Source organism: Dicentrarchus labrax, unplaced genomic scaffold, assembly GCF_905237075.1.
Source record: "Dicentrarchus labrax unplaced genomic scaffold, dlabrax2021, whole genome shotgun sequence".
Lineage (NCBI taxonomy): Eukaryota > Metazoa > Chordata > Actinopteri > Moronidae > Dicentrarchus > Dicentrarchus labrax.
Window position 1 is genome coordinate 3,500,530 of NW_026136704.1, and position 26,438 is coordinate 3,526,967.

The window sequence follows — 26,438 nt, forward strand, 5'->3', positions numbered from 1 at the left end:
CTGTTGCTCAGCAAACATTCCCCAGGCCACAGCCAATACAGCCGTGTTGCCATGCTAACCTTCAGAGCAACAATATGTCTGTGTGTCTCTGCCCTCCACATTCTGTCACAAAATCAAAGATTGTGGACTATAATTGGACTTGTGTTTGAAAACTTAATAATATATACAGTAGGCATATATCTCAACATTTCCTTACTTTCTGTGAAGAAAACTAAATGAAATAATATTTTTTAAGATTTGATTATTATTTAAAATATAAACTTTAAAGTTAAAAAGTCCCCATGGAACAGGAGGCAGAGTGCTGTTTGCTTCCTCATATTTAGGTGTTTCCTGTTTCCTTCCTGCTGAGGGACTGGATATTGGCGTCTACAGCAGCCAAAAGCGTGTGTGTTACACCCCCTCTGATATGCAGCTACCACAGTGAGCTTGCATCAGCATCTACCTTCCAGTGAACACAGCTGGACCCGGACACAATCGCTGAGACAAACGGTGCCAGTTTGACAGAGAATACAGTACCCAGGTGATTGTTTGCTGGATTTGGCTCCTGGCAACCCAGGGCTGAGTCAGTTAGGTTAGCAAGACCACTGACAGCGCTGACTACTTATCAATGTTTCAATCAGTAAACTCTGTAAATGACCATGGCAGTGGCACTGTAATGTTATTCCCTGTTGGTCTCAGAGGCTGTGTTCAGTCCTGGTCAGGTCCAGCTACTGAGCCCGGTTCTGTTGCCCTCTGTAAATCACAGGGAGTTGAGTGCAGGATGAGTCATCAACAATTTTTTATTGTTTCTTGAGGAAATGACTCACTCTACAATACCATTAAGAATACATGGAAATACCTAAAGAAATTATTTTTTTTGTCATTATTGGGCCAGATATTAGAGTATAGGTGATATATATTGTTAGACATGTGTGTGTTAAACACTAAAAGATTAGTTTTGATTTAGTGAGACCTGAACACAACTTTGGCGGAAGCTTCACTCTCTGATAAACAACCACGCCCTGGATTAGAAAAGTGAAAAAAAACAAAGAGCTGATAGAACAATGAGAAGAAAACACTGAATTTGTAAAAGAAAAGTCTATTAAGTATGTATGTCAGTGACCTCTGTACTTGCGTGCTGTCCTCCCGCTGGGCAAGATTTACTAAGAAAATGGCTTTGTGCAAATGTGGCAGCAGTGTGCATGTATATTAGCTCCAGATTTACTAAAACAGCAGCTCATTACACATTCAACTCGTGGACTGATCATGGTGCTGAACCTGTGACTGAAGGAGAGCTCATGGGCACAGTTCAATGAGATCATCAGGCTCAGAGAAGAAATGATATGCAGTGATCTGGTTCTCAAAACATTTACTTTGGTGGCAGACTGCCTCACATCTGGACCTAAAAAACAGGCACAAAAGCTGCAGTAAATCTGGCCTTCAGCCTTCATTTTAAAAACAGATTTGATTTCCAGGAGCTTGGTTCCAATGCAGTATCTGTGGTGACATTAACAAAGTTTGTTCAGGTCTGGGTGACCAAGAAGACTGCATGGTAGATGGGAATGTTTTTTTTGGAACTCTACTATTTACTTGACTTATTTGACCAAAGTGGTGCTTTGGTTGTGTTTTTATGAGTGAGTCGTGTTCAAAATGAACTCTTGACTTCTTGCTGTAGCACACGGCTCCATGTTTAATCACTGCAGGTAAAAGTGGATAAAGTGTGGTTCAGAAAGAATCTCACTGTCTGAATATTGATTTCTCTCCCTTGCCCGCCAGTTCTTTTTTCTCTCTCAGGCTTATTTCTCTTGTAGTTATTTTCCTTAATTTTCCCTATTTCCTTTTGTTCCCCCTCATTGCCCTTTCTCTGTATTCAACTTCTGTTTTCATGCAGTATTAGGGTTGTCTCTGAACCTTTGTTTAAACCTAAACCATCAGTGTTTTTTTATGGAAGCAGGGGCTTGTTCAGACTTTTTTGACTGGGGTGGCACAAGTGGGGCACTGACTTTTGCAGGGGTGACATGAAGTATGCGTCTCAGCTTTTCAGTAATTCCCAATTAATGCAATTCCAATACTGTTTATGGACCCCAGTATGCAGAAATATTCACATACACATTTATACCACATGCAAAAAAGTGCTTTTTTTTGCTCCAAACTGAATTAGATTATCATGAAGTGGGCAAGTCTGCAAAGGGGAGACCTGTGGGTACCCAAAGAACCCATTTTCATTCAGACATCTTGAGGTCAGAGGTCAGGGGACCTCTTTGAAAATGGCGATGCCAGTTTTTCCATTACCAAAATTTAGCCTAACTTTGCAGTGTTATTTAAGCCCCTTACCAACATGCTAGCATGGAATGGTCTAGATTCATATGATACCAGTATCTTCACTCTAGTTGAGAGCTAACAGGGACCACTACAACCTTACAGCCTCTAAAAGAGTGCGAGTAGAACAGGTAAGGATAATGGCTTGGCACATGGGGTGGCCAGTCAGATTTGTCCACCCAGGCCCCCCTCGAGACACTCCCCTGCGTGGAATAGGAAAGACAAAGAGTTTGGGTGGAAGCATCACATATTTAACAGCTAAAGCTGGTACCATCACATAGGCCCACAATTACATTGCTTTACATAATTATTATAATTGGAGAATAGAATTCAACGATATATCAATGAAATATTAAAAACATTTTTATATTTTGTGCCAAAGCCACAGGGAGCCACTGAAGAGGGACTGAAGAGCTGCAGGTTTGCTACCCCTGCACATTCCAAACACCATTACATCCCAACAGACCCTGATGCTCCTGGACCCTAAAATAACACAGACAGATAAAAGATGTAGTTCGGTTACCATAGTCAGGATTTGTCAGTCTGGACAGCGAATTTGATAAAATAGCTGCTTTTATGGAGTGTGAGGTGTGTTGATGATGGGACAGCAGTGTATCCTGAGCAGTGATGACAGCAGGCTGGGCATAGATAACAAGAGGCCCATGTGTTCTGACACACTTCACAAACTGCCTCTGTATGCTGCTTTTACAGATGCAATGTTTTTTTTTGGTGCTGTGTGTTCACATGGAGTCTAACATATCTTCCTGTTTTCCTTCAGGTAGAGGATGCCATGCTAATGTTCGACAAAACCACCAACCGACATAGAGGTAAGTTTACTGCTACTATAGATCCATTTGTCTGTGTATGTTTGTCTGTTTAGACTTAGAATAGTCTATACTACCTCAATTTCTCAATCAATAGCCACTGCTCTTGTGTGTACTATATGCAGAATATAAAAGCCTGTATCTCCGGCATTCAGTTCAACACACACACACACACACACACACACACACACACACACACACACACACACACACACACACACACACATAGTCACATACACACAAGCAGTCACAGCTTCAACAGCATTAGCTACACCAGTAAGTGAATTTCCTCAAAGATTCCTACTTCCCTCAAGGTCAGGTCCATTGTTGTTCATTACAGATAGCTTTCACTCTGCCCAGCAATCCCTACTAAATCTGTTCCCTTATCATAGTGATTCTCCACACTGACTGATGCGCACACACGCACACACACACGCACACACACACACACACACACACACACACACACACACACACACACACACACACACACACACACACACAAGTGCATACAACAGCACATGGCAATCGAGCCTGCCAGCTAAACACACCACATAGACCAACATTTATTTTCCCTATCAATTTAATTAGCCTCGTTTCCCCTTTGGCCATTTTGCCCCTTCGATAAGTCGATATGGATCTACACTAGCATTCTGGTGATTGGATGATGGACGAGAGAGACACGGGGGCGAGAAAGAATGAGAGGGTCAAACGAGGGAGTGAGAGAAAAGTCAAAAGAGAAAAGGTGCCCCGCAGTTGAACAGAAGGACAGAGATTGAAGGAGCGAGGCCTGTGTGGTCCGATAAGGGTTCAGATAGCTGATGCTGCAGATCAACGTAGGCAGCGGGTTGGTTATCTCTACCCCCTCATTATCTGAAAGCCTTATCTGTGGCTTCAGCAGTGCAGCCCTCTGCCCCAAAACAGAGGACTTTACAAAGACACAGCAGCAGAGAGGAGACAGACATTCAGTTCTGAACAGTTTTTAAGACAGATACAGGAACTAGTGAGCCACTCCAGACCAACACAATGCAAGGTCTAGTGTGTAACATTTAGGAGGATCTATTGTCAGAAATGAAATATAACATTCATAGGTATGTTTTCATTAGTAATAATCCCTTGAGCCTTGGCACTAATTATCTATTTCTCCTGTTTTTATAGTTTTCGTCACATTATCTCCTCTGGCTGCCAAGTTGTGGTGACAATGAAACTGCCTCCAGTTATATTGTCTTGACTTTTTCAAAGTTATCGGGCCAGTGATGTGATTGGCTGAGAGTGTGTTCATTAATCACCCTCTGATCTACATTTCACTTCACCCAGCCCTTTTGCACTTTGTGCTGCTGGACATGAATCAAAATAGGTGAGGTTGGAGATGCTCAGACATCTTTGCACCTAAGACCTAACGCTTTGCACTGGTAAAACATATAGAGCCATAAAATTCTAATTTAAACTCATCTCTGTCTTTTTGTGCATTGCATATGTTGTATGTTATATGTTGTACAGAACACAAACAAAACACTCAGCTGATTAAAGACAGACAGTGTGTCTTGAGTCTCCCTGTCAGCTTTTATTAAACTTTGAAAAGGTTTTAGTTTTTTTGATAGCAAGGTGATTTCTGCAGCAGAGGACTGCATGTATGTTTGTGTGTGTGCACTGATTGCAAGAACAAACCTTATCTATGTTCCTTACATAGGGGGAGTGATTAGAGTACACTGTAGTCAGGGACCCCCAGGTTGCAAAGTGTAGAACACCCACATGCTCTTGCACACTAAGATAACTATTTAGATCCACATTCCCAAAGTTACAGAGTAGCCTGCTTGGCTTGCAACTTCATTGTGACAGGTTCAGAGGACCAACCACAGGTGACAGTCAGCAAGTAGCAGCTGGACAACCCAGTACCATGCCAAAGTGTGTAATACACACACCAGTCCATTGTGGCAGTGTCATGTTTTGCCTCTCCAAGATATATTATTCCGGGGGACTCCCGAGGCAGTTGCAGGGTACCGACAGGCCCGAAGGACTGCAGTGAGGGAAGCAACACAGCGGGTGTGGAAGGAGTTCGGGGAAGTCATGGAGAAGGACTTTCAGACGGCACCCAGGAGCTTCTTGAAAACCGTCCGACACCTCAGGAGGGGGAAGCGGGGAACCATTCTAGCTGTGTACAGCGGGGATGGGACACTGCTGGCGTCAACTGAGGAGGTAATTGTGCGGTGGAAGGAACACTTTGGGGAACTCCTGAACCCGACTAGACCAACAAACCCGCCCTCTGTGATAGAGGCAGGACTGATGGGGGATCTGCATCAATTTCCCTGCGGGAGGTCACTGAGGTAGTCAAACAACTCCACAGTGGCAAAGCCCCAGGGATTGATGAGATTGCCCAGAAATGCTGAAGGCTCTGGGTGTTGAGGGGCTGTCTTGGTTGACACGCCTTTTCAACATTGCGTGGAAGTCAGGGACAGTGCCGAAGGAGTGGTGGACTTGGGTGGTGGTTCCCCTATTTAAAAAGGGGGACCAGAGGGTGTTTGCAAACTACAGAGGCATCACACTACTCAGCCTCCCTGGGAAGGTTTACTCTAAGGTGCTGGAAAGGAGGGTCCAGTTGATTGTCGAACCTCTGATTGAAGAACAACAGTGCAGGTTCCGTCCTGGTTGTGGAACAACAGACCAACTCTTCACTCTCTCAGATGTCCTGGAAGGGGCCTGGGAATATGCCCATCTGGTCTACATGTGCTTTGTGGATTTGGAGAAGGCATATGACCGGGTTCCCCAGGATATTCTGTGGGAAGTGCTGCGGGAGTATGGGGTGAGGGGGCCACTTCTCAGGGCCATCCAATCCCTGTTTTTCCAAAGCGAGAGTTGTGTCTGGATTCTTGGTCATAAGTCGGACTCGTTTTCAGTGGGTGTTGGCCTCCGCCAGGGCTGCGCTTTGTCACCAATTCTGTTTGTGACTTTCATGGACAGGATATCGAGGCGTAGTCGTGGGGGGGAGGGGTTGCAGTTTGGTGGGCTGAGGATTGCATCATTGCTTTTTGCGGATGATGTGGTCCTGATGGCATCATCGGCCTGTGACCTTCAGCACTCACTGGATCGGTTCGCAGCTGAGTGTCAAGCAGCTGGGATGAGGATCAGCACCTCTAAATCGGAGGCCATAGTTCTCAGCAGGAAACCGGTGGATTGTCTACTCCGCGTCCAGAGTGAGTCCTTACCCCAAGTGAAGGAGTTCAAGTACCTCTGGGTTTTGTTCAAGAGTGAGGGTAGAATGGAGCAGGAGATTGGCCAGAATTGTGGCAGCAGGGGCAGTTTTGCGATCTCTTTATCGAACAGTTGTCACAAAAAGAGAGTTGAGCCGAAAGGCGAGGCCGGTCGATCACTGTTCCTACCCTCACCTATGCTCATGAGAGATGGGTCATGAACGAAAGAACGAGATCGCAGGTACAAGCGGCCGAAATGGGTTTCCTCAGGAGGGTGGCCGGCGTCTCCCTTAGGGATAGGGTGAGAAGCTCGGACATCCGCGAGGGACTCGGAGTTGAGCCGCTTCTTCTTTGCGTCGAAAGGAGCCAGCTTAGATGGTTTGGGCATCTGGTGAGAATGCCTTCAGGGTGCCTACCGAGGGAGGTGTTTCTGGAACGTCCAGCTGGGATGAGGCCACAGGGCAGACCGAGGACCAGGTGTAGAGATTATATCTCAACACTGGCCTGGGAACGCCTCGGGATCCCCTAGTCAGAGTTTGCCGATGTGGCCAGGGAAAGGGAAGTTTGGAGCCCTCTGCTGGACTTGCTACCCCTGCGACCCCATCCCGGATAAGCGGATAAAGATGAGATGAGATGAGATGAGAAGTGCGGCCAACACGTTCTCACTCTCAACGCAAGAGGGATACCTAAAGCGTCATTTCTGAATGCTCAGGTACAGCGTCATGTTTTGAAGCAGAGGGCTCCATGGTCAAGTTAGCAAGAATAAATATGCAACGTCTGATTAAACTTTCAAAATAAAGCTTTTTTTCTCTAGTCTAGTTTTAACTTATACATATTTTTGATGTTTTTTCAGACCTAGTTTTAGTTTTTAGTTTAGTTTTAGTTAACTAAAATAACCTTGTTGAACAAGCAGCAGTATTTGAAAACTTGTGTGTGAGACCGGGTTTGCGTGCTAGCATTTTTGCATACTGGGGTCCATAAACAGTATGTGAATTGCATAAATTGGGAATTACTGAAAAGCTGAGACACATACTTCATGTCACCCCTGCGAAAGTCAGTGCCCCACTTGTGCCACCCCAGTTAAAAAAAAAAGGAATTTCTTTTAATTTGAATATATGGAATTAAATGTCAGGTGATCAAGGCACTGTGCCATCTTGTGTTTTCGATACCGGCCTGATGTTATTCCATAAGGATGTTACTGCAAGAAGTGTGGGACTGAGTGAGCCTGCAAGGACTACATCAGACTGGTTAGATATAACTCGATATTCTGCTTTTTTATGAAGGAAACATCCAGTTACCAGGGCTTATCCTACTTTCTTTTTTGGTAAACATAGCGTCTCATGTTTTATCCGTGAAACACATTGCAAGGCAAACACTGTTGTGTAACACTGAATAGTGATGCGTGACCATGTACGAGGTGAGATACATTAGAATTATTACTAAAAGAGTGTCAGTAAGATAGGTTATAATAATAAAAGTTGTTTCACCAAATCAGTCTTTATTTTGATACAGTATTTAATAATCGCCACCTGTGATCTATATTCACCGTCACCCAACCCTTTTGAAGGTTGCACTGCTGAACATAGACCAAAGTAGAAGGTGCGCCTGGAGATGCCCATGCAGTCTGTGTACCTATAAGATCACGTTGCACCTCACATTAAGGGCGCAAATTATTAAACTCAGGGTGTGACGCATGTTTCACTGGCTGTGGCTCAGAGGCAGAGCGGGCCGTCCGCTAATCAAAAGGTTGTGGTTGGATCCCTGGCTCCTCCCGCCACATGTTGAAGTATCCTTGAGCAAGATACTGAACCTCGAATTGCTCCCGACTGAGTGAATGTGTGTGAATGGGACATGTAGTGTAAAAGAGCTTTGGGTTTGACCTTCATGCCATATATTCAAAATTCAAATATATATATATATTGGTCAGGTTTAGGCAACACAAGTACTTTTAGGTTTAGGAAAAGGTCATACCTGACAAATAAACGGTTTCACACAAGACTATGTCACTTTTTATACTCAATCATCATATACACGTGTACTTGTCACGTCTATAGGGGTGGAAAAACGTGACGTGACCACAATGCGTGCATCAGCACAGTAATTGCAACTTTAATACCTTGGTTATCTGGGTGCTCGCCGTGTGACAGCACAGAAATACTCCTCTCTCCTTTATGCATATGTATTTGAGGGATGATAAAAAAATCACTGGGTAATTGATTAGACTTTCTAGAGCACGTTTTTTGTAGTCTATTCAGTAGAAGAAGAGCATGTGCAAATATTGAACAGGAGTATTTAAAATGCAAGAAAGGTTGTGATGTGAATGAAAGGAAAAGAGTGTTACTCTGCACAAATCTCATTCAGAGCACCAAAAAGAGTGATTGCACAAAAAACATCTAGTTGGCTGCACAGAATAAGTAAATACATATTAATAAATGTATGAAAAGTAGATGGCGACAAATAAAAGATTAAGGGAATACTATGTTAACACAATGTTTGACTATGTTATAACACAGACTCCTTTGTGCTTATTACATTTTAATTTGAACTTCATTGATTGTCTAATCACTGGGCTAACGCTCCAACCGTGAGTTCTCAGTACGATTGATATATCCATACAGCTCGTCCAGAGTTTGATTGGTGTCAGTGTGTGGTGGAATGTACACTGCTGTGAATACGACCAATGTAAACTCCCTCAAGAGATAATAAGTGTGATGGAAAAGATGAACCACTCGTACTCGAAGAAGATTTCAGACCTTGGCGACTTACACAGTGGAATTTATCAAGACTTTGCCGAGGAGAATGAGATCAGCAATATAGGTGAAGTACAGTGCAGTTGCCAACCCAATTCTGAAGGTTCGCTCCGGTCTGGGGATATTTAACACAAACCCAGACCCACAACATCTACTAGTGTCCCAAATATGCTCATAATTTACACAGCTACATATGTGCTAAGATCCAATTGGGTAGTGGTTCAAATTTAGGTCAAGGCTTACCTAACATATCCTTAATCACATAAGACGTCATCTAGAGTCATGCGCAATGCATAAAGCCGACAGTCAGTTTGTCTGTTAGATGGCTCTTAACCATGGTCTTCTATAACAAGGGAGAACTGCGATATGTTTGGTGTTCCACCTTATCAGCTGCTCTGGTCAGCCAAAAGAAGAGGTGCAGGCTGTGACCTGTGACCTCCTTTAGGTTTTTAGACAACTTCACAGTGGCATTGGGAGCACTATATAATTTCAGTCGAAGTTAAAGAAGGAAAATTCCTTCACAATAAGCACAGTCTCCAATCATAAGGTACTCTAGCTTAGGACAACAGCCTGAAGAAATTATCTCCACATCTAATCCCCATTGCTTGTTGACCATTGACTTGTCTGGTCACTGTTTATTTAGCAGTTTAAGTCTTGGTTGCATTGTCATCATCCACTCAGGATTTCATCAGGAACTGGATCTGAGTACATTTGACCCCAAAATCCAGTTTGTTTGATCAGCGTGAAAACTGTGTATTATACATACACTTGAAAAGTGTGTACTCTGGTACGGGTCAGGTGTGAAAACAACTATACCAAAACACAGAAGTGGGTGTGAGTGTAAAATCATAAATTCTTACCCTTTGTTAATGCTTTCTTGTGATCATCATTCTACCTGGCACCATTTCCTTGCGCCACCTTACTTCACAATCTGTTCTCCTTTCTGTAAGTCATTCGCCAAATACATGAGCATGTTCATGCATAAAACTGCTGATCTTACTGGCAAGCTTTTCTACGCTGTAGCAACAACATAAATAATTGAAAACTGGGTGGAGGGGAAGCGGAGAGAATGGACAATTTTACTCAGGCATGGTACAGAACAATCGTACCAAATATGAAAATGCCTTTACACTACTGTGGCCACATAGCATAGCTACAGTTCAACACACAATCAACATATAAGTATTAATATAAGTATTATATTATTTGTATAATGTACTGTATGGGGACCTATTGTTGATTGTACATGATACCCATGATGATTATCTTTTTAGAAGTTTCACCCAGTGTTACTCTGCGTAGATGACAAATTAAGCTTTTGATTTGAATCTAATTACACATACTGTACAGCCATATTCTATTGTCTAAAGCCATTCCAGAAGCTGAACAGTTTAACCTCCCTGTTCTCTGAAGACAGGGTTTGGAAACTTGGTTGGATCTCTTAAACCTGCATCATTGGCACATCCCACCATTACCACAGAGGTTATTTGAGGAGTGGATGGCATTCTCCTCCCTGGTTAGTTCCCAGCATGACAGGCAGGCTCCCTGCATGACTGTGCTGATTGGCCCATTACCTCCCCTCTGGCTTTGTGGGAGGTCTGGGAAAGCAGCTGCAGCTCAGGGAAGGCCACTTGATGCGGAAATCACTCTTATAAATAATATAGCTGTAGTAATAACCAGCTGCTTTTGACCTTGCCCACTCCCATGTCTGTGGCCAGTAATGATTTCACCACTGCCTGTGATTGGCGCATGCATTATTAAGCCACTTCCTTCTCCAAAGCTTAGCCAAGTCGGGTGCCAATTTCAAGTCAAATAGCATCTTCCATTCCATTTATCTTCCTTAACATCATACAAGATTACAATAATTCCTGCATCTCAAGGCTGACTGGGGGGTTATGATGGGTCATTCACTGTGAGGACCATCTGTCTGTTTTCCAATTAGGCAGCGCTGACCCACCCTGACCCTGCTCTTTACTGTGTGGAGCAGAGCCTTGTAGTAAGGAAACCTCTGGAGACAAAATTCATTTTTTAAAGGTCCAGTGGCATCTAGCTACTACGGTGGCCACAGAAATTGTGAATAACTCAGAAGGCCCTTTTTAGAGCCAAGGCTTGGTTTGTCCTTTCTGGGCTATTGTAGAAACATGGTGGTTCAACATTTCTTGCCTCTCTTCAAACAGTCTTGAAAGCAACAGTTGCTGTAAATATACTGTTGGAGCTTAGATGTGATCAATAACTGTTGCTTTGCTGGGCCTGTAAAGCTCTTTCCGACTTAGCATGTGGTATTGCTATACAATTGAAATGGCATCTGTTCAACTCACAAAATTATCTGTGTCCATATCTGTACTCGGGATGGGCCGGGCTTATACTGGAGGTGAGTGGGATTAGCCAAATGTTGCGTACTCTTTTCATTTCCTTACATTTAGCCCCATTTCGGCTGTCACACTAAATATGTATTTCTTTTTATTTACACTTCCTAAGTCCCGCCTCTTTTTGCTCTGTGCTCCAATAACAGTTGACCTTAGTCACCTTTCTCCTTGCCTGTACTTAAATATGTTATGTGCTACACTTGTCTATGTTGAGAAGAAATATAGATAAATAACATTGTACAATTGTACAGTGTCTGCCAGTCCCGAGTTTCCTTTAAATTTGGAACCAGTGTGTATCCAGCTGAGCTGATGACTTTCAATTTTTGAGGACAAATTTTAGGCTCAATTTGACAAAATCTAAAAACACTTGGAACACATCTTGAACTTCAGTGACGTGTGACTTTGCTTGGACTTGGGCCTTTTGACTTGAAAATACCTGATACCTTCCCACAAGCGCAAAGATTAAAAATGATGCGATTTAAAGGTTTTTCACTAATCAGTTCATTTTCTTAAAAAAACTAACATAATGCTATTCATGCTATTCAGATCCAGTTTGTTTGAACCAATCCAACAGCATCCAATGAAGTTGCAGAGAACCAAAAAAAAAACGTTACTGACGTTCTGTTTTTAAGTTAACATTCGTTGAAGAGCTCATTATGATTTATGATTATTTATTTATGATAGGACTCAAAACGGAAAGTTTAGGACTTGTGATCTGGCTCAGGGCTTGCCTGCCTTGACTTAGGACTTGAGGGCAAAGATTCGAGACTTACTTGTAACTTGCAAAACAAATTAAATTCAATTTCATTTGTATAGCGCCAATTCATAACAGACGTTATCTCAGGACACTTTTCAAATAGAGCAGGTCTAGACCGTATTCCTTATAAAATGATTTACAGTTCCCACCATGGGCAAGCACTTGGCAACGGCGGCAAGTAACCACTTCCTTTTAAGAGGCAGAAACCTCGGACAGACAGAAGGACAGAGACAAAGGTGCACAGCAACTACAGTAACAACAACTACACTAATAGTAGTGACTGATGGTGATGATGAACATGAAGAAGATGATGATGACGACAACAACAGCGACATCGATGGGGGACAATGAGCAATGATAATAGTAATAATAGTAACTGTAGTAATAATGATAATAATTAAAGCTGCAAGCAGCAATGAACAGGCCCTCGCACTCCACGCAACTCGGGGGGTGCTACGGCCGCGCCACGTGCTGGCGTAACACATGCGGACCACAACATGAAAATTCACGTAAATCAGATCAAAATTGCCACGTAGCGCTTACTTCCTGTTGCTAGTAGGTGGCACTATCTCTATATCTGAATATTGTCATGTGGACGTGTTAAGGGCATGACTCTTATCAGACATGTGAAGTTTAGTTAAGATTGGACCTCGTACACTGAAGTAATGACAACTTCCTTTTTCCATGGCGAATCGTCAAAATTAGACACCACGCCACGGGCACACCGTTTGACGGAATGCCGTAAATTGCACAACTTTTAATCAAGAATGTCTTTAGATTGCGCTGATTAAATTTGAAGTTGATCTGATCAATTCCCTAGGAGGAGTTTGTTCGAATACAATGTGTGCAAATTGCCAAAAATGACCACGAAATTCAAAATTGCTGACTTCCTGTTGGGTTTAGGATATGGCTCCAAGAGGCTTTCTTGTACATCCTGACATGATACATATGCCAGCCAGTTGTCATTCATGTCTGCGAAACAGGACACCGGGGCTGGTTTTTTGAAAGTTTGTAGGGGGCCGCTATCGAGCCATTTTGACATTTTGGGCAACACCCATCTGAAATATAAAATACTGCCATGTGGGACATGTGTGCCAAGTTTCATGAGGTGTTGAGCCTTTTTAATCTGAATATCTGAATATTGTCATGTAGATGTGTTTAGGGCGGGACTCTTATCAGACATGTGAAGTTTAGTTAAGATTGGACCTCGTACGCTGAAATTGGACGCCAGACCTCGGACACGCTGTTTGACGCACAGTCACCAAAAGCACAACTTTTAATCTTGATGGTGTTTACATCAAACTGACTGATTGAAATCGAGCTGATAAATTCCCTAGGAGATGTTTGTTAAAATACAATGCCAACAAAAAAAGAGAGGGAGAGGATGAGAGGAGCTCAGTGTATCATGGGAAATCCCCAATCCGGCAGTCTAGGCCTATAGCAGCATAACTAAGTAGGTAGGTTTGTAGGTGAGGAGGAGGATTTTAAATTCTATTCTGAATTTCACAGCGAACCAGTGCAGAGAAGCTAATACAGGAAAAATATGATCTCATTTCCTATTTCCTGTCAGTACTCGTGCTGCAGCATTCTGAATTAATTGGAGCGTCTTAATGGACTTATTGGGGCAACCTGATAATAAAGAGTTGCAGTAATCCAGCCTAGAAGTAACAAATGCATGGATTAGTTTTTCTGCATCTGTCTGTGATAGGATGTGTCTAATTTTTGTAATATTACGTAAATGAAAAAAGGCAGTCCTAGAGGTTTGCTTTATGTGGGAATTAAAGGACATATCCTGATCAAAGATAACTTCAAGATTAGTAACGGTGGTGCTGGAGGCCAAAGTTATGCCATCTAGATTAGCTATATCTTTAGACAGTGAGTCTCAGAGGTGTTTGGGGCCCAGTACAAGAACTTCAGTTTTTTAACATCAGAAAATTGCAGCTCATCCAGGTTTTTATATCCTTAAGACATGCTTGTAATTTAGATAATTGATTAATTTAATTGGGCTTGATTGATAGATATAACTGGGTGTCATCTGCATAACAGTGAAAGTTAATGGAGTATTTCCTAACAAAGACTTGGTTGCACCTCTGGTATCCATTATTCATGTTGTTCATGTATCACCCCCATCAGGCTAAAGTTGTACTCTACACAAAATACTAAACTTCATCATGCTGCCCAGAGAATTAACATTTTGCATTTCTGAATCACTTTTTATCACAGCACCTCCTTTTTCATCTGCATGCCTCTATAAGCATCCCTCACTGCTCTCAACTCCTTCCATAGTCTGCAGCTTTACCCCTCCTGCCCTGCTGTTATTTTTGTCAGACAAATGGGACTGTGCACACTGGACATAAATGGAGAGAAAAGGGTGACGTGGCACAATTGAGAAGGACAATTCTCATAAGCCATCAACAGCAAAACTTGAGCTTTTTACATGTTCAATCAAAATACTAATTGCTTCTGGAGTGATATTATTGTTACAGTCACTGGTGAGAAGACAAAGACAGAAGGAACCAATTGATTTTACATCCCTATAAAATGCAGAGTTGTCTTTTAATTGCTAAAATAATGGAGAGCAAATTGCGTGATAGCAGTAACTACCATGCTCATGTGCCAGTGTATCTGTCCCTCTGATTATAAATGTTATGCATTATTTATTTCTAATTGTATTTCAGACACAGGTGCAGCACTCATATGCATAGAATGCTGTAGGAATGAGTCCTAAAACCTGGAACTGATATAGCATGATTAAATGGTTTTTGGTTAGATATCTTAAATAAGGTCTGTGGTTAACATAAGCTTAAGAGATTGTATTTTTTTATTCTACAACAAATAATATATCAGTAAATACCCCACCTGTGAAAATGTAAGCTTTTATATGTCTTATATTGTGATTAGATACAAATGTCTAAATGAGACTTCTCTACTCATTAGTCCGTTGGTGGCGGTGGTGGTGACGACATTGAAGTCATGCAACCGTGGTGTAGTTTGCTTGTAGCCTAATGTTAGCTTTTTACTTCTGGCGATTGCATTTACTCTTCAAAACTCACGTTTGAAATGTTTATTACGGCAGTATAGCATATTTAGATTTTGGTGTCTAGGCTCTGACCTCATCATTCCCCCCAGATATGTTTACATAGAGATATTGGGGAATTATGCGCAAATACCTTAAACCCCTAGCTGGAGCCTACAGGTGGATGCTGGGGTGGTGGTGGGGCTTACAGCGCAGCAGGCAGCAATACCGATGCAGGGCAACAGCGGCATTGACAGAGCAGAGGGAGAGCTGGGACATTGTGCAGTTAAATAGACCACCAGATTGGAAAGATACGCTTGGTTAGTGATTATGGAGTGAGGCATGTCATGTGTGTATAATAGCGCAGCTCGAGTTGACTGCCTGAACTAGCTTGCAGGCTTCGCTCCATTGTTCATTTGTGAAGATTATCTTGCTGAACAAAATGTGTAAGTATCATAAACCTTTGTTTGCCACAGAGCTTTATTTCTGCAATAATCCAAAATCCAATGGCATTTTGTTGAAGGAGCCAGAGAGATGCTAACTTTCAGGTTGGCCAGTAAAAGTAAGTCATCATTGCTGCACTATATTCTCAATTAAGTGCTGATGGGGCCAATTTGTCTCATTCACCTTTTTTCAAGTCTCTTGTTGAGCATGAAACATTACTCTATCATTGGACTACAGCTCCACTTCTGCACACTCTGGCCCCCTCCAGCAGTAGAAACCTTTCCTTGGAAGACGACCTTGAAGTAGTCCTCTCAAACAAGGATCTGTTGACTCTTGATACTGTCATCCCATCGGAGAGCCAAGTATTGATAACTGGCTTTTCAATGCACCTAATTACAACTGCAAAAAGAAGCAGCTTGCTTAAAGGATCTCCCCAAGGGCAAGGTAATGAACAATCCCTATACCCTCTTCATATATCAATGCCCATCTCCTCCTCTCTGCACTTGCATATGTCTGACTGCTGGATCAAGGCTTTAAGGGGGTAATAAAAGACTTGGTTGTTCCCTGTGTGTCAGTACATGTCTGTCTGACCGATGCTGTTTGGCAGGCTGCCGTAGCCCCAGGGGGACCTGTTTGTCGTCTTATTAACTTGTCCAGAAAGAGAAAGCGGCAGATGGAGAGATGGAGGTCAAGAACACAGTACTTCAAGAAGTGCAACCTTAAAAGGATGGGGAGGAGGTGAGGGGGGAGTGAACAGAGAGACAGTGTGCATGTGACTGCAGGAGTTGAGGGATAAAGATGATTTAAGGATTTCAAGATACAGTCTAGTCTGTAGGCTGTTTGACTGTGGATTGTGTCTGTTATTAAGTTCCCTGCACTGTGGCTGTCATGTGCTGGATTAGAGGAAGGTCTTCAGTTATATGATACAACTAGGTGTAACGCCCATTAGTTACACACACAGGGTAATCCCCAATTTTCACAGTTTAACAATGTGTAGAGCTAGTAGATTTCAGATGTAGTTGCTTAGTTTTCACCAGCATTCATCCCACACAAACGCTGGTAGCGCCTTAGCTTCCTTGTTTCTTTTTCTGTTCCCTGTTTTTCCATGCACCGATGCAGACCAGAGCAGAGTTTGATAAAGTTGACAACTGCCTGTAAAGTCGTTAAAATTACAATTTTGGAGGAGGAGGGTTTTTCTTGTCAAACCTGACCATGTGGATATTGATTTTTATCGAGTGAAAACTCTGGTGAGTAAATGCTATGAACGATTAGTGTAGCATGCTAGCGATGTCGCCACGGCTACTTACTTGTTTATTTTATTGAATATGTCTCTACTGTGTATAGTTAATCTTCTGTGATAGTGTTTAAAAACCAACCGGAGACAGATAAACATGTGTGTTGAGCTCTGTTAATTGCGCTAGCACATGCTATACAGCTAAGAAAGCTGGTTGTTGAGCTAAAACACACGCAGCTGAGTGCACTTGAGTTTACAGAAGACAGTTCATTTCATTTTCTTGGGTAAAAACATGATCGAAAGTCATTCATTTCATAATTTGTGTACCTTAAGCTGTGATGAGTTAAAAACCATTCAAAAGTCATATACATAATTGTGTGTTGGCTGTTAAAAAGTTATTGTGCAGCTGTATATGATACTTTGTCATTGAATAATTCATGTTCATTGATTTAAGATAAAAAGAGTTAATACTGTACAGTTAAGATAAATAAAGAGATTAACGAGATGAATAAGATTTTATTTAAGAGATGCTACTGCTACTGCTCTATGCAGGTTGGTTTTTTTGTATGAGTGGATTCTGATGGCGAGCCAGAGCCTAGACTGGTGGATCGTGGAGCGGGACGCAGGCCTACACGCATGGAGGGTGTGATGTCAGCGAGTGCTTCACTGTGCATTGGAAAGAACACCTCTTCATACAGATAAGACATAAAACATAAAATCACACTACCCGGGTAGATGAACAATTACACAACACACTGAAGGTGAACTATTACACAAACACACTGAGGAAGGACGAACTGTGAATATTGACTTAATTCAGTCTTGACTTTTTCTTTCTTTTTGGACTCTTTTGAATTTTCTTTCTTGTTTTGTTTATTATTTTGGGCCCATATGTTCATAACTCCTACTGTGAGGTGTTTTGTTGTTCTACTAAGCGTTATTCAGTGTAATTTTCTGAGTTGTTGATAACTTCTGATACAAGAAAGGAATTTCAGTCATATCTGAAATATTTTATGTTTTGCACTTAAAGGTGGCACTGTTGCCCATAGAGCTATTTTTGTTACTACTCTTTCCAAACCGTTGTCCTGTTCCATCAATCCTCCTTGAACGTATCTATATCTTCTGATTTGGCCTAAATTGAGAGTAGATTAGATTAGATTAAATGATTAGATTAGATAGATACTTTATTCATCCCCAAGGGGAAATTCACTGTTTCCAGCAGTTTCCATAAACTGATAATAATAATAATAATAATAATAATAATAATAATAATAATAATAATAACAAGAAGAGGTCAAATTTAGAAGAATTAATAGAATAAAGTAAAATAAAAAGCTAAGTAACGAGCATTGGGTAAGTGTCCTAAGGTGCATGGTCAGATCCAGTGCTTGAAAGGCCTAAGGTGCATAAGTAGTGTCAGTCAGTCAGTGGTCACATAATGCAGGGTGCACTGCATCAGGTAGTATAGTTAACTAAAGGGCAGACATATTGGAGTTTAGAGTTTTTCTCCCCTGGGTGGAGTTGAAGAGCCTGATGGCGTGGGGGAGGAACGATCTCCTCAGTCTTTCAGTGGAACAGGACAGTGACAGCAGCCTGTCTCTGAAGCTGCTCCTCTGCCTGTAGATGGTGCTGTGCAGTGGATGCAGTGGATTGTCCATGATTGACAGGAGCCTGTTCAGCGCCCTTTGCTCTGCCACAGATGTCAGTCTGTCCAGCTCTGTGCCCAACACAGAGCCCGCCTTCCTCACCAGTTTGTCCAGACGGGAGGCATCCTTCTTCTTAATGCTGCCTCCCCAGCACACTACTGCATAGAAGAGGGCGCTCGCCACAACAGTCTGATAGAACACCTGCAGCAGTTTTTTGCAGATGTTGAAGGACGCCAGCCTTCTGAGGAAGTATAATCGGCTCTAACCTCTTCTGCACAGGGCGTCTGTGTTGGCAGTCCAGTCCAGCCTATCATCCAGGTGTACTCCCAGGTATTTGTAAGTCTGTATCAACTCCACATGGTCACTGTTGATGGTCACAGGTTCCGGGTGAGCCCTGGGCCTTCTGAGGTCCACCACCATCTCCTTGGTCTTGGTGGTGTTGAGGTGCAGGTGGTTGGAGTCACACCATGTGACAAAGACCTGAATGAGTTTCCTGTACTCCTCCTCCTGGTCACTCCTGATACAGCCCACGATAGCCGTGTCGTCTGCGAACTTTTGCACGTGACAGGACTCTGAGTTATATTTGAAGTCTGACAAAGTCTGACGGTCGCTGGCTCGGTCCCTAATACTAGCAGCATCACTTAACAGTAAGTCCACACTAAATCACATAGCAAAAAGTTTCTGCTGCACTGCTTTCTTGATGCTGGATTTTGCCACATTTTTTTTTTTTTTTGGTTTTTTCATTTACAAATTACAGTGGGTAAAATCTTATTTCATTGTAAAACTGCGCACAGAGCTTTGATGTCTCTCTCTCTCTCTCTCTCTCTCCATCTCTGTCTGTCTGTCTGTCTGTCTGTCTGTCTGTCCCTCTGTCTCTCTCTCTGTCTGTCTTTTTTTCTCTGTCTGTCTCTCCCTCTTTCTCTCTTGAATGTAAAACCACATACAACTAATGAGATTTACCTTAAACCTGCAGAATAAAATCTTAAATTGTCAGTATGGAGATAAACCTTCATATAACGAGCAAAACATTTAATAACAGGCAATTATTGTAATTTTACATAAATTTGTACGTAATTTAAGAAAAAAGGAAAGATACCGTATAATTATTATAGTAATTTTCTGTAAAAAAAATGGGAAATAACTGTAGTTTGTCATTATTGGTGTAACACATAAAATAACAGGCGGGTTGTTAATTTACAGATAATGTCTGTAATTTAACTGTTTTTTTTATACTATTTTTTTAAAAAAAGGGAAAAACTACAGCAAAAATGTAGAGTAATTTACTTAAAAATTATGACTTTTTAGAGTGTAGGTTTTAATAAATGTGCAATAAATATGCAAAATATTCATACTAAATATAGTGAAAGATGGTTACTCAGGTAATTTAGTATTGCACTTCCATAAAGTTTGGAGACTTGAAAGAGACAAATTAAAACGAATAAATGTCAAACTGGATGCAGCAGGGGAATAGATCCTGACTTTTTGTCATAGTTTTGGGTTGACTCGAGTTATTTCCTGTTTTATTTTTATATTGTCTCCTCCTCTTATGTCTTGTTTAAATTTACCCCTGGTCTTTGTCAGTTTTCCCTCCAGTTTTGATTATTTTTTTATTTTTATTTTTGAGGTTTACCTGTGTTTTACTGGTTAATTGACACCCTTTAGCTTTAGCATGTTTGTAGATGTATGTGTTGTTACTGACACCTACGGACATATTTCTTAAAGGGAGTTTGCCGTAATATATTCCCTGGCAGTTCAGAACACAATGAACAACTCATATTTTTATATATAATCCTGCAATAAACTGAGATTTATAGTGAAAGAGCAGCTTTATTGGACATGATTGGAACAAAAAAATATGAGGTAGAGAAAGAAAACAATGGGCAGATGATGCAGCTGTGCTGTTGCTGACTCGGAAATAAGGACATCTCATTAATGCCTGTTGCCTCGACTCAACTCTCCTCTCCTCGTGTCTCTTCCTTGCCTCCTCCTCTTGTATCTCAGGTGGGAGGAGAGGAGACGAAGGTCTTGTGTTTTCCCTCTTTCAGTTGTCATATCATCTTGGTTTTGTCCCTGTGTTTTCTTGTTGGATTGCTTTTGCATTTCCTGGACCTGTTTCTGTTACCTAATTCTCTACCGGTCTGCTTGTCTACCTGTACCTGCACCTGCCTTTAGCTATATTAAATCACCAAAGGCATCCTGCTGCCTGTGCAGTCTTGCATTTAGGTCCAATCTTCTTTTTCCTGAGACACTTGTAGACTCTAGTACAGCTCAAACTCCAAGTATTGCAACTTAATCACACAGGGGATGGCGTGGGTTGTTAAGTAGAGCTGTTGCAATCTATACTACAATACTGATATCATTTTAATAATACACATATGATAATATTGTGTAAATAATCCAGCACCTCTTAAACTGAAACTTCCATTTCCTTCCATTCTGACTTTGTGGTTCACACACAGTGTGACGGACCCTTCCTAGATCCTGCCCCATTTTGCTTTCGGCTAAAAAAGCTGGGGAAAATATCAGAAGGTAATACTGGGTCAGAACATCTCAATAGTAGCATGGTAATAAGGGAGCAACAATAGTTACTTTGCTCACATTAACAGGTTATGTCAGGTTACTTTTCTTTCGATAATATAAGGTCAATATCTTTACAATTAGAGTGCAGCAGTGGGAGTAATATGAATATAAAGTTATATTTTGATGATAAATGATGAATAGAGGACTAATAAAAATAACTGGCACCATTAATAAACAAAATGAAGCAATGATCAACAGATTTCTGGCAAACATAGAAGATAATGATGTGGTTGGGATTGGAGAATAGGTCAAATTAGTTGCATCATAACTTCATGAGAAGATTGATTATACATGGAGAGTTTAGATTGTGTAATTACGTCTCCGTTTTTTGTATTTAAAGTGTGCAGAGTGCAGTGCTGGAGGTTAATGAGAGCTGCTCTCCTGGGTGGGAAAGAATACAAAGTAAAGACTGTGCGAGTGGGAAGCAGAGACAGAAAAGCAGACAAACTAACCCACCACTGTGCACATCCACAAGCTCGGCGTCATCATTCTCCTCGCTGTACAATATATACTAAGGCCTATTGTGTCGTACAGATTATAAACAACTTACTGAATGTCATCTTTACTTTCTCCCTGCTCCCCACGGTGTACAGACCAGGTTTATTATCATTTGATTGTGATCCATTGGATCTCCACAGAGCTGCAGCACAACACTGAGGGTGAAAGGAAAGCACAGAAACAGCCCGCCATAGCCTGGCTGGATCTTTTATTCCCATTCCTTTTCCTTGTGACAGATAGGCTCAAGGGGGCACACAGAGGGATAAATGGGTTCTTTCAACTTCAATAATTCATTTCTATCTCCTTTTTTCTATAGAGGATGATGCAGATTCAAAATGAGGCCTGGTTGCTTGGTGGGCTTCTGACCACAGCTTAAAAAGCTGGAAATTCCCATGTGAAAAATGTGTAAGGACAACCAATGTTTGATTTTTCTGTTCTCGGCTACATGGTTCAACATGCCAATTCTCATGTAACAGTTCTTCAGTGCATTTTAGCAGCATTGAGCGGGTCCTCGCACTCCACGCAACTCGGGGCGTGCTGTGGCCGCGTCACGTGCCGTTGTAGCACGTGCGGACCACAACATGAAAATGTCATGTAAATCAGATCAAAATTGCCAAGCAGCGCTTACTTCCTGTTGGCAGTAGGTGGCGCTCTCAATATTACTGAATATTGTCATGTAGATGTGTTCAGGTCGGGACTCTTATCAAACGTGAAGTTTCATTGAGATTGGACCATGTACACTGAAGTTATGAGGACATGTACAGGGTGGGACTGTTACGGAATATGTGAAGTTTAGTGGAGATTAGACATTGTACATTGAAGTTATGAGTACTATCTATTTCATGGCGAATCAGCGAAATTCAATGCAACACCACGGGCACACTGTTCTAGGTACAGTCACAAATAGCACAACTTTTAATCAGCAAAATTTTTTAACTGTACTTACCAATTTTGATGTAGGTCCGATAAATTGCCTGGGAGGAGTTCGTTCAAATACAAGGCGATAAAATTAACCGAAAATGAGCACGGTATTCAAAATGGCCAACTTTGACGGCACGCCACAGACATGCCCTTCAACGTACATGCACAAATAGCACAACTTTTAATCAGCACCGTTTTTTGACTGTACTGACCAATTTTGAAGTAGATCCGATAAATTCCCTAGGAGGAGTTCGTTCAAATACAAGGCAAACAATTCACTGAAAATGAGCACGGAATTCAAAATGGCCAAATTTGACAGCACGCCACGGACACGCTCTTCAATGTACATGCGACCCAAGCTGGGTGTCAAGCGCACATACCAATGTGGAGAAATGGTCCACTTGCTTTTTTGACAAAAAATCTACAGGAAATGTTAATTTTATAGTGTGTGTATTTTTTTGAATATCTAAATTCTTCAAATGACTTTTTTTGCCAGGACGGTCCCCAGATGCTACGTTAAAAATTTTGTGCGAATCGGACAAAGCACATAGGAGGAACACCAAAAAGTAGTTTATGGACATTTTGCGCTCTATTAAAAAAATATTCTAGGCTGAAGTGGGCATGGCCTATATGGGGAGATTCAAACTACAAACTACTGGGACAAACTACGCAGAAGTTATTAGCCTAAACACATTTTTTATGATAGTAGCGCCACCTAGTGGCCAACCCAAAAGCGATGCATAGAATATCCCATTTTCACCAGGCCTGACAACTTTGCCAAATAAAATTGAGTTTTCGTATATGTTCAGAGTGGCAAAATGCAGTCAAAGGGGGCAAAAAAAAATAAAAAATAGGTAAGAAGAATTCTAGCAAATACAATAGGGACCTCCAGCGGTCGCTGGCTCGGTCCCTAATAATTAAACTGTAAGCTAAATTGTAATAAAAAATAAATTGGATTCGGAGAGTACATCATCAATTCGTCATTAGTTGCAGCCTTAAGGGGAGACATGGAAGGCAAAAACATTTTGGGTTATTTTGTTTCCACAACATGTCTTCTTTCAGACTAGTGGAAAGAAAACATCCAAAATACATGTTTCTACAACTCTCCCTACATCCCTATTTGCAAACTTTGCACCCCGAATTTGGACATTTAATTTTTCTGGGCTTTGAAAAAAACAGTTCTAATGCCCTTTGGTAGTTAAATACCTCTGGACTCGGTCCATTGATGGAGGCCCTCAGGCAGGCAGCCAGGTGCTCTCCTTGCAGCCTGTTACGAAGGTCTCATTTGACCTGAAAATGAAAGTAACTACAATTAGCCAAATTAATGAAAATATTTTGAGCACACTGCTCTTTTAGTTAAGAAGGGCATGCAGTTTATCATATAAGTGCAATGGGTTAAATGTTTGGCACACATCTCAGCAACATATTGCCATGCCCTCTGTCCTTACCCTGTTCATTGTAGAGAAGTCTCTCTCACAGTTGACACTTGACACCAGAATGATAAGTGCAATTGCTGCCAAATGGCTGAGTAATGGGTATATATGTCCCCATTCGTCGCACTCACTGGCTAGCAGGGTCATTATTTCGGCCTGGTTCTTGTCCTAGGGAAATAATTTAAAAAAGATGTTCATTTACATTATTTAAATTAATCAAGGTCTGTCTGCAGGTTAAATTGAATAATTTTTAAGACTTTAAAGTCTTAAAAGACCAAATATAAAGAAATTTGAGACTTGAGAGATTTGCTTGGATTTCTCTTTACAGGGTTAAGTATGATGTTAAGTTAACTTACGTTGTCAGAGCCCCTGGTAATAACAAAGATTCTCTATATATATATTTATACTTTCTGAACCATCTCTGGTAATAACATTAACGTTAGATAATTAGCTAACGATAGCTAGCTACATATAACGTTACATACTTTTTCATGGCAAGCAGCCGGATATATCAGTCGACATAATCGAGACTGACAGCTAACATCGCTAACTAACGAACGTTAACGTTAATTATCAATAGTAAACGTTTGCAGTATATTATCTGTTTGCTGTCGTACATTGATCAAGATAAAATTGTGTTTGAACTAGTGGATACTGTAAGGTTTGTTAACGTTTCTTACCTTGATGCTGTCAGGTAACGTTATATATTCCAGTGCGCGTGTGTGTGTGTATGAGTGTGTGCGCACTGCGTACAGCAAGGGGGATGCGGGGCAGAGCCGACTGACTGGGATTGAGAGATGCTTTGCTGAAGCAGTGGCGCGAATCACAAGTTACAGATCTTTTATGTTATTATGAGAAGTGTAAGAATTTTTTCGGTTCATTCTGAGACTGTGACGGGACAAATTAGACCATGGCTGGCCGACACAGTCTAAGTAATTAATAGGAAACACTGGTTCTTATTTTTCAGGTGATTATACACTAATGAAAACATACCTATGAATATTATATTCCATTTCTGCCTAAATGTTACACACTGGACCTTTAATGTGGTGCTGTTTTTGGTCTGAACACCCAGCTTCACATATTACCACAGCAAAACTCTGTGTCATGAATTTGGTGTTCTGTGGTGCTTTTGAGGGCTCTTGCATTACTAAAACCTCCTAGAAATGCCCTTAACATTCTCATGTCTGTGAGAAAAGTTTCACTTTTCCAGTGATTTTTTACTCTTATTTGATGTTTGCCTGCCACTATTTGTTAACTTGTTCAGATTTTGGACATTATTCCTTGATTTATATGCTTCTGCCATGTAAGCCATGTATTAAATGATTCTTTTTTGTCTGTTTTTTACGATCAGGTCTGCACAGGGTGTTTTATTTTGAAAAGTGACCGAATTCTCTATGACGTTTGTGTGTCTGACTTACTTCCCAGCTCAATCTGCTCTGTGCTGCTTGTCAAAGAGAGCAGATAGCTGCTTCAGAAACGTGCTGCAGTACTTCTGGTGGAATCGCAAACATTGTCTCAAACGGCAGCAATCAGCTCCAAAGACTGGAATAAAGCAGTACCTTGTGCAGTGCGTTGCACAGTACATCACATGTGTATCTTTATATGGGTTTGAAAAAAAAAAACAACAACAACCAAATCCTCATTCACTTTTTCTATAACATTGGAATAGAATAAACATGAACATTGACATTGACATTTGATTAACTGATACACTTATGGCAACTTTTGAATTATAGATTTGTGGCAAACTATTTTTGCTCTGATGAGATATTGTCATTTCTAACAGAAGCGTCCAGACATCATGACATGCATTGGTCTATATCTACCATACCTTCTCATCTTACAAATTCTTATTGATGGCTTAAAAAATTCAATGAAACATTGTCTCAGTATTTCTTGTCACTTAATCAGACTTTTGTGTCCCCCCTCCAAGCTGTGGTGTGTGAATAACGACTGTGTGTGTGAGATATAAAGCAGATCCTCATTGTATTCTCCATGTAGACGGCACAAATGTCACTTACAATGAAGGAAAATATGAAGCAGGGCCCCATGAATGCACACCCATTCAGATCTCAGCCTTCTGTAATATCCACCACACATGCTGTGAAATTCCACCGCTGATGTTCCACTGTGGAGGAATATTAATGGAGGGCCTGATCATGTAAAAGACAGCCAATTGAAATGTTTTGCGAGAGCAGGGTGGCACCTGACTTTATATTGTCATTGTGAACAATAACTCTGGGCACAGGGAAATACACAAGACAAGGAATTGTATTTATCATCATTACTGTGTGTCATCATAATAAAAGGTGTTAATGTTTGTGTCAGAGGAAGAGGGACGAATTCACGAAGTGAATACTGAAAGTAAACAAATATATTTAGAACACAGACTGTAATGGCTTTGTTTAGCTGATAATGGATGTTATTCTGGTTTTTACAGGTTTTTTTCTAAAGTGGTGTAAATAAACTGTAAAAAAGTT

At 41.3% G+C, this 26,438-nt stretch overlaps 3 protein-coding genes across 10 annotated transcripts in view; 1 reads left to right on the plus strand and 2 right to left on the minus strand.

Moving 5' to 3' along the window:
- Positions 1–26,438, minus strand: part of LOC127362358 (gap junction delta-2 protein-like) — a 678,509-nt gene that overhangs the window by 451,158 nt on the left and 200,913 nt on the right.
- Positions 1–26,438, minus strand: part of LOC127362369 (uncharacterized) — a 384,160-nt gene that overhangs the window by 246,332 nt on the left and 111,390 nt on the right. The window contains exon 2 of one of the 2 annotated variants that reach the window (XR_007884435.1): positions 18,280–18,724. Coding sequence is in view for 1 of the 2 variants with exons in the window: in XM_051398031.1 (XP_051253991.1) it covers positions 18,350–18,724 (375 nt within the window). In the remaining variant the exon portion in view is untranslated. Of the gene's footprint in view, positions 1–18,176; positions 18,725–26,438 lie in introns of those variants that run through there. The other variant, XM_051398031.1, reaches the window with a different exon arrangement.
- msi2b (musashi RNA-binding protein 2b) overlaps positions 1–26,438 on the plus strand; it is a 295,771-nt gene that overhangs the window by 158,911 nt on the left and 110,422 nt on the right. For all 8 annotated transcript variants that reach the window (XM_051397988.1, XM_051397987.1, XM_051397991.1 and 5 more), the window contains exon 7: positions 3,077–3,125. In XM_051397988.1, the coding sequence (XP_051253948.1) occupies positions 3,077–3,125 (49 nt within the window). The remainder of the gene's footprint in view (positions 1–3,076; positions 3,126–26,438) is intronic.